This window comes from Oryctolagus cuniculus, chromosome 4 (assembly GCF_964237555.1).
Source record: "Oryctolagus cuniculus chromosome 4, mOryCun1.1, whole genome shotgun sequence".
NCBI lineage: Eukaryota > Metazoa > Chordata > Mammalia > Lagomorpha > Leporidae > Oryctolagus > Oryctolagus cuniculus.
This window is the reverse complement of record NC_091435.1, coordinates 97,879,482-97,888,098: the sequence shown is the minus strand read 5'-3', so window position 1 is coordinate 97,888,098 and position 8,617 is coordinate 97,879,482. Positions and strand designations below refer to the sequence as shown.

Genomic DNA, 8,617 nt, shown 5'->3' with positions numbered 1-8,617 from the left:
AGTGTGGAGCATTTTTTGAAAATGGTGTTATAAAAATGAAGGTGCCCCTCCCCAAGATTTCCCGAGGCGGACCCTTCGCAGTCTACAGGAACCCAAGTTTGACAAGTGGTCCCATTCAGTTGCTAGTTTTTGCTCTGACTTCCCTCAGCTTATTGCTTGTTGATTATCTGGGGAAAGTATGCGATGTTTTGCCAAGGAAAAGATATCCTGTCATGCATTTCTTTTCCTGCTCTCATCTTTGTCTCTGAAATCTTGGGAGAATCGAGCTCTGATCATTCTGAAGTCTTGTGGCATGCCCCAGTTTGGAGGGGTGGGGAATTGTTATGCCTTTAGAGGGGAGAAGTAAATGTTATAAAAACGGCCTATGCCAGACTCTTTACTTAGCCCTTCTTGATTTTCTCCTAGTGGGAGACAAGTGTAAGTTAAATCGTATCTCACCAAATTCACTAATTCACTACCACTGTCCTAATTTTAATATTTGGCCTTGAAAACAAGGAAGTTTCATCTGCTCGCGGCACTGCCCTTTTTTGTTTCATTGCCTCTGACTTACCAGATTACCGTAGTGATCAGCACTCGAGTGACCACCGCTGCAGTCACTCTCAGAGAAGATAGCTCGCAGGTTGGCGTCGGGAGGAAACACGACCAGAAGGGAGGGAAAATAGCTTCATTTGGCCAAATCTGGCTGCTAATGTATTTAACCAGTTCCAGAATTAGAAAGCCTTTCTGTACATTTTCTTCTATTTTTCTTGCCTTTTTTTTCCCCCTTACGTAATGAAATTAAAACTTTTGGAGCCCACAGTTGACATTTTTCAGAAAATTGAGTTATCAAGGCAGTAATTATTTCACAGGGAGATAAAACTCTCATAGCCCTAACTGTCAAATAGGGCCCTTTTCAGATTTTAATTACAAAATAAAATTAGTGTGCTCTTCCTCGGAATGGTTTGTGAGTGGTTAAACAGAGCTTTCCCCAGTGCTGGTGGTCGTCAAACTCTGCTAATTAGCAATGCTGAGAAATTCCAGTTAACAAGGACATTCTCCAGGACTCTGCAGGTTCCCTGCCGTTCGCCTTCATTTCCATAAGAAGATTAAGAGAGGAGGGGAACACACTCAAATGCAGATGCAGAAAAGAAGCGTTTTTTAACAAGCATCATAATAGTAAGATGCTTGGCTAGTTCTCACCTAATTACTGCAAGTTAAACCTCTATTTGCCACTAAGAAGAAAAAAATAAGTCTACAGTCCCCTATCTCCACAGAATTCTGAGTTGGCTTCAGATGGATGGATGGATGGATGGATGGATGCATGGGAAGAGTTTGGGAGAGAAAAATCAAAGCAAAAGATTTCTTTTTACAATAAAATTGAGTTACACTTTGCAGTTAAGGCTTTTGGGCTAAGATCTACAGTAGGTCTAAATCAAATAAGAATATGCCAGGAGTTATGCATTTGTTACTCCTAATTACCAAGCTTGCTCTCCTGTGTTGGTAGCTCTTTACTGCCCGTGGAAGTATTTACACTGTCTTTCAGATAAAGCACTTTCAGGGGCCAACAGCACTGTTTTAAATTCACAGAGAATGGAACACTTTGTTTCAAGTCTTTTTTTTTTTTTTTCTAATTCTTTGGTAGCCAGTGGTATATTCCTGTCAGTACCGTAGCCATCTACTGTAAACCCAAAACCGTGCCGCCCCTGTCATCTGTTGGATTGTTATAGTTATCATATTTAGGGGGCAGTGACAGTGCTAGATTGAAATACAGTGGCCGGTGATCTGATGTTTTTAAATACATATGTTCTAAAGAAACTAATGAGAAAATTGCTTCTGCTATCATGATCTTCTTTAATCTTATTTTCATAGCACATTATTATGCATAAACGCCAGCCACAGTTAGTTTATTGCCTCGATAAGTACAGCAGGCATAATTAAAATAAAGCTGTAAATAAATGCAGCCAATGATAACACAATTGTAATGTATTTCCATAGCTTATTTATATGATAAAATCAATTAACAAAAGACCTAGCCAGTCCCTTTAACCTCTTAAATGCATTATTACAGAGTTCAGACACAGGCACACGCATCTGAGCATGTGGAAACGCTTTTGTATATCATCCCAAGGAAAAATTGGTGCCTCTTACTATTATGTGTCCAGAGAAAGACAGTGAGATGAAGAAGATTTGCTTCTCTAACCATGCGTTATTAATATTTATTTTAATAAATATATACCACCATTATCCACACTGGCCAACCCCTCAGTTTTTTTTTCTTCAAACTTAATTATCCATAAGCTTTTTTAAGTTTTCAGAATAATGCTATTAAGTGCAGACCAATGCATACACAATCACAAAGTGAATGCTTAGTCTGCCCTTGGCGCCTCCTGGACAATCATAATTCATTCATATGTTGAATCTCATAATTTGTACCTATTTTTTCCCGTGGTTTAACCTCCCACTTATCTCGAGGTTGTATGTACATTTCTAAGTTAAGCAAATTAACTTTGATTCTTATGATTTGGCTCTACAGCTTATATGATATGTTAACTTTTCTTTTGTTTAGATTAGGTGTAATTAGTTTGATCTTCCATCCCCCTCATTTTTTTTTCTTTATTATTTCCAAACACCTTATTTTAAAGGTAAAAGCTGGAGTCTGGGAAAAGCTAATCCATCAGCAGGGGGCGCACTAGCCCCGTCCCTGAAACCAGGCATGCCGAAAAGCCGGGTGCCGCCTTCTCCTCTCCACATCCTCTCAACCTTTTTCTCTCTGCTCATCTAGAGGTCCCGCCTGTAGCTTAATACCGCACCTCGAGTAAACAGAGAGCAGCGCTGTATCCTGAAAAATACCGGCTAGGGGGCCCGTTTGGAAAAGGCCAGTGTCAGCTTCTGCGTTCAGTTTCCAAGAACCAAAGGGACCCATAACTTTGGAGGGAAAGAGACGTGTGGGGGGGCTGGGGGCGCGAGGGGGAGGGCAGGTCGGCCGGAGATAGTGTATTACGCACGTCTGCAGGCTCCTTCCCGCCGCCCCACCCCCGCACCCTTGCAGCGGGCGTGCTTGGCCCGAGGGTGACAGCCATGGACACGCCAGGCAGGGCAGGCGCTGGAGGAGCCGGGGAGGGGCAGAAGGAGGTTAAGAAAGCAGCAAAGTTCTGTAAAGATAAGGCCCGGAGCGCGGCCGGCGGGGACCCTCGCGTGCGTCTCCCTAGGGCGCGTGAGGGTCGGTCGGGGGCGGAGAGCGTGCGGAGCCCTGGTGGTTTAAGCCTCTCATAAACAAGACACAGCACCAGGGTTGCGTTCCTCTCCTACTTCTTCTCTACCCCTCCTTTGTCGTCAAGTGCGTTTTAGCCACAAAGATCCCAACAAGAGAGTGGAAGGAAACTTAGACGGGGGCTTTGTTCGACCCCGTGTAGCGACAACAAGAGAAACAAAACTACCTATTTGTAACGGACGTGCTGCCACGGCTCTCCGCTTTGAGCGCCTACCTATTGAAATCTTTACGTCGGGACAATGGCAGAGCGGCTAAAATTACCCTCTCGGGTCCCGGGCGGGCAGGGTTCCGGAGCCCCCGCCCCCCCGCCATCCGGCCGCCCGCACCTGCGCCCCCCTCGGCGGCGCGGCCACCGCCCAGGGCAGCCGGCGGGGGAGATGCCAGCGCGGCCCGGGCCCCGAGCCCTGGGAACTCCGCGTGGGCGGGAGTCCGCGAGCGTGGCCCGGAGGCCACCTCCGAGCAGGGCCGGGGGAGGCCAGGAAGTGGCCGCCACCCTCGCGCGCGCCCGCCCTCCGCGCCCCGCCGGGGGAAGCTGGCACCAGTGAAATCCGCCCTTGGGGGGGTGCTGGGGCGCATCTCCTTGGCACCGAGCGGCCTGCGCTGGGAGCCGGGGGCTGCCTGGCCTCCGCTCCGCGCGGCTGGAGCTCAAGAACAGGGCTGGTTTGAGGGTTCGAGGGCCGGGGCTTCCGGGAGGGGAGGTCTCCTAACTTCCAGCTGGGACCTTCCAGAGGGGTGGGTGCTGGCACCTGTGCAGGCCAGAGAGGCCGGGGGGTGGGGGGAGAAGTGGCAGCCGCGGCGGGGAGGGGGAGGGCTGGGGGGTAGGGGGACAGGGCCGCGCCCCCTCCACGTTCCTGCGCCCGCACCTAAAAGTCAATCAGTTTAAAAGAAGAAGGAAGCGGGTGTCGGGGTGTGGGGGGGTGGCCGGTGTGCACCCCCCACGCCGTCTCCGCGCCTTTTCCCCCACTGGCTTCGAACCGGCGTGTGGCGTGACCTGTTGCTGCGAGCGGGCATACAAAGGTTCCGCGGCGGCCGGCGGCCCAGCGCGGGGAGCCGCGTCCCCCGCCCGCCGCGCGCGCGCGCGCCGCGCCCGCCCCCGCGCCCGCCCGCTCCCCCGCGCGGCCGCCGGCGCCGCAGGCCCCGCCCCCTTTCATGCAAAAGCCGGCGGCGAGGCCGGGCCCGAGTGGAGGAGCCGCCGCGCGCTGATTGGTCGCGAGAAACCCATTTATTCCCTGACAGCCCCCGTCACATGGACGGTTGTCTATTAACTTGTTCAAAAAAGTATCAGGAGTTGTCAAGGCAGAGAAGAGAGTGTTTGCAAAAGGGGGAAAGTAGTTTGCTGCCTCTTTAAGACCGGGACCGAGAGAAAGAAGAGGAGAGCGAAAAGAAAAGGCAGAGAAGTTTGAGCCCCAGACTTAAGCCTTTCCAAAAAATAATAATAATAATAATAACAATCGGCGGCGGCGGCGGCGGCATCGGCCGGAGGCGGAGGGAAGCGCTGCTTTTTTGATCCCGATTCCAGTTCGCCTCCCTCTCTCCCTCTCTCCCTCTCCCTCTCTCCCTCTCTCTCCCTTCTCTTCCCCCGAATTGCTCTCCGTCCGGTCTCCGCGCTCGCGGCACCCCCGCCCGCCTCCCCTCCTCCTCTCGCCCCCGCCCGCGGGCCCCCGAGTCCCAGCCGCGCCGAGGGTCGGCGGCCGCCGGCGGGCCGGGCCCGCGCACAGCGCCCGCATGTACAACATGATGGAGACCGAGCTGAAGCCGCCGGGCCCGCAGCAGACTTCGGGGGGCGGCGGCGGCGGCGGCGGCGGCGGTGGCGGTGGCGGCGGCGGCAACGGCGCGGCGGCGGCGGCGGGCGGCAACCAGAAGAACAGCCCGGACCGCGTCAAGCGGCCCATGAACGCCTTCATGGTGTGGTCCCGCGGGCAGCGGCGCAAGATGGCCCAGGAGAACCCCAAGATGCACAACTCGGAGATCAGCAAGCGTCTGGGCGCCGAGTGGAAACTTTTGTCGGAGACGGAGAAGCGGCCGTTCATCGACGAGGCCAAGCGGCTGCGAGCGCTGCACATGAAGGAGCACCCGGATTATAAATACCGGCCCCGGCGGAAAACCAAGACGCTCATGAAGAAGGATAAGTACACGCTGCCCGGCGGGCTGCTGGCCCCCGGCGGCAACAGCATGGCGAGCGGGGTCGGGGTGGGCGCCGGCCTGGGCGCGGGCGTGAACCAGCGCATGGACAGCTACGCGCACATGAACGGCTGGAGCAACGGCAGCTACAGCATGATGCAGGACCAGCTGGGCTACCCGCAGCACCCGGGCCTCAACGCGCACGGCGCCGCGCAGATGCAGCCCATGCACCGCTACGACGTGAGCGCGCTGCAGTACAACTCCATGAGCAGCTCGCAGACCTACATGAACGGCTCTCCCACCTACAGCATGTCCTACTCGCAGCAGGGCACCCCCGGCATGGCGCTCGGCTCCATGGGCTCGGTGGTCAAGTCCGAGGCCAGCTCCAGCCCCCCCGTGGTTACCTCTTCCTCCCACTCCAGGGCGCCCTGCCAGGCCGGGGACCTCCGGGACATGATCAGCATGTACCTCCCCGGCGCCGAAGTGCCCGAGCCCGCCGCCCCCAGCAGACTCCACATGTCCCAGCACTACCAGAGCGGCCCGGTGCCTGGCACGGCCATTAACGGCACACTGCCCCTCTCGCACATGTGAGGGGGGCCGGACGGCGGACTGCAGGAGGGGGGAAGTGGGTGTCGCAGAGACAAGGGAAATGGGGAGAGGTGCACAAGGAGAGTGAGAACAGCATGGCGAAAAATACCCGGTACGCTAAAAAAGAAAAGAAGAAGGACAGAAAGGAAAAAAGAAAAGAAAAGAAAAATCTTTTATCACCCACAGCAAATGACAGCTGCAGGGGAGAGACCACCAATCCCATCCACACTCACGCCAAATCCGCGATGCCGACGAGAAAACTTTTATGAGAGATCCTGGACTTCTTTTTGGGGGACTATTTTTGTACAGAGAAAACCGTGGGAGGGGGGAGGAGGGGTGGGGAGGGCGGGGGAAGGGACCTTGTATAGATCTGGAGGAAAAGAAAGCTACAAAAAAACTTTTTAAAAGTTCTAGTGGTACGGTAGGAGCTTTGCAGGAAGTTTGCAAAAGTCTTTACCAATAATATTTAGAGCTAGTCTCCAAGCGACGAAAAAAAAAGTTTTAATATTTGCAAGCAACTTTTGTACAGTATTTATCGAGATAAACATGGCAATCAAAATGTCCATTGTTTATAAGCTGAGAATTTGCCAATAATTTTCAAGGAGCGGCTTCTTGCTGAATTTTGTTTCTGCAGCTGAGATTAGGACAGTTGCAAACGTGGAAAGAAGAAAATTAATAAGATTTGGACATTTTAATTGTTTAAAAATTGTACAAAAGGAAAAAAATTAGAATAAGTACTGGCAAAACTATCTCCGTGGTCTTGTTTCAAAAAGGGGGGGGGGCAAGAGTTTTACATTGTACTAAATTTTTTTTTAACTTACTGTTAAAAGCAAAAATGGCCATGCAGGTCGACATCGTGGGTAATTTATAATAGCTTTTGTTCAATCCCAACTTTCCATTTTGTTCAGATAAAAAAATGACATGATATTACTGTGTTTGAAATATTTTCTTATGGTTTGTAATATTTCTGTAAATTTATTGTGATATTTTAAGGTTTCCCTCCCTCTCCCCTCCCCCCGTTTATTTTCCGTAGTTGTATTTTAAAAGATTCGGCTCTGTATTATTTGAATCAGTCTGCCGAAAATCCATGTATATATTTGAACTAATACCATCCTTATAACAGGTACATTTTCAACTTAAGTTTTTACTCCATTATGCACAGTTTGAGATAAATAAATTTTTGAAATATGGACACTGAAATTATGCTTGAGTCTTTCATTTACTTGGATAACACTGGTGGATACATTAACTTGGGGAAATTATTTACAATACTGTGCTCAACCTTGAAAGTAAAATAAATACCTAAAAACCTTGGTATGGCTGACTAGTCCAGCAGCGCGCTAATGTTAACTGGGAAAAGAACTGGCTGGATGAGCAGTAAGTACTCTGAATCTGAACTGCTTGTGTCATTTCCGAAGTAGGAACTAGAGGCATATAGCGTCAAACCCACTCGCTCCCTTGCTAGCAGCTTGCAGAAGCACTGTGGGGACTCAGACTTTAACCTGATTTATGCCACTTGTTGCCAGAAAGGAGTTGATTCTAGAATTTTTCCTGTAGCTTAGCAGATGGGGTATTGAGCCAAATCAGAACCAGGTCGGCTGGTTTTGTTTTCATTTTCTTCACAGCACAATGGCCCTTTGAGACCTGGGTATAGGGGGGAAGTGATGCTTCTTGTATCGGAATAATTGCAAACTAGACATGTAAAATGTTCATCTGCTGGGTGAGTGTTTGGATTACTCTGGCCCTGCTATTGTGTGAGAGGAAACAAGTGGTTCGCTTTCTTTGTTCCTTGACTTCATAAACTTTCTCCTCTACATTTTCCTGTTTAGGGGCGAGGGAAAGCAAAGAACGTCTTGCAAAACTCCCCGACTTATCACGGATGTAGTTTTTTTATTATTATTTATTTTATTTTTCCCCCTCTTTTCTCTCTCCCTCCCTCCCTCCCCGAATTCCATTTCTTAAATTGGCAGCGCGGGTTCAAGCCTGTAGCCCAAAATCGGATAATCTCTGCAGCTGATAACAAGCAAAAGAGAAGCCAGGCAACAGCCATATTACAGAAGAAAACACTCAACTCTGAGGTAGATATTTTACTTTGGTCTAATCACATTTGGAGATGATTATGCTTTTGATCTGTTTGTGTTACTACAGCCCGGTAGAGAGGAGGGGGAGCGGTGGGGGGTGGGGAAACAAGATTGGATTTGTTGTTTTCTTTTGCCTTAGGAAAGGTAAAGAAAGGCTGTCGTTGTCCCCGGTGGGAGCGGAAAGGTTCGAGGATAGCCATGCTCTTTGCATTAGCGATGCTTCGGCATCACGAACCGACCCGCGCCGGGGCGCAGCCGGAGGATGGAGTAGGACTTTCTTATTTACTGCTTGCCTCACTCCCCCACCACCACCTCAAGGGGACCTCCTGGGACCCACGAGTCAGGCTTTCCTAAGAGCACGAGTTTGCTTCCCACAATTTCAAGAGCTTGTCGTTTCAAGTTGCTGCAACTTTGGAGAAGTTGGGATCTGGCAGCACTTCCCGCCCTTGAGTAAAGTGCCCTCTGCAGCCGCGAAGTTAGCTCATCCCGCTGATTTCCATCTTCTCGGGTGCCAGGAAGTTTTGCTTTACTTGTGTCGCTGGTGTTAGTTCAGGGATGAACTGGTACTATCTCCTAC

At 50.7% G+C, this 8,617-nt stretch overlaps 1 protein-coding gene across 1 annotated transcript; it reads left to right on the top strand.

Annotated features, from left to right (window-relative positions):
- Positions 1 to 4,825: 4,825 nt before the first annotated feature.
- On the top strand, positions 4,826 to 7,159 carry SOX2 (SRY-box transcription factor 2). The gene has a single exon (XM_008266557.4). It carries the CDS (start codon positions 4,976 to 4,978, stop codon positions 5,960 to 5,962), a length of 987 nt encoding a protein of 328 aa, XP_008264779.1. The 5' UTR covers positions 4,826 to 4,975; the 3' UTR covers positions 5,963 to 7,159.
- Positions 7,160 to 8,617: the final 1,458 nt, after the last annotated feature.

Coding starts and splice junctions, on each gene's coding strand:
- SOX2 (XM_008266557.4), top strand. CDS start 4,976: ATGTACAACATGATGGAGACCGAGCTGAAGCCGCCGGGCCCGCAGCAG.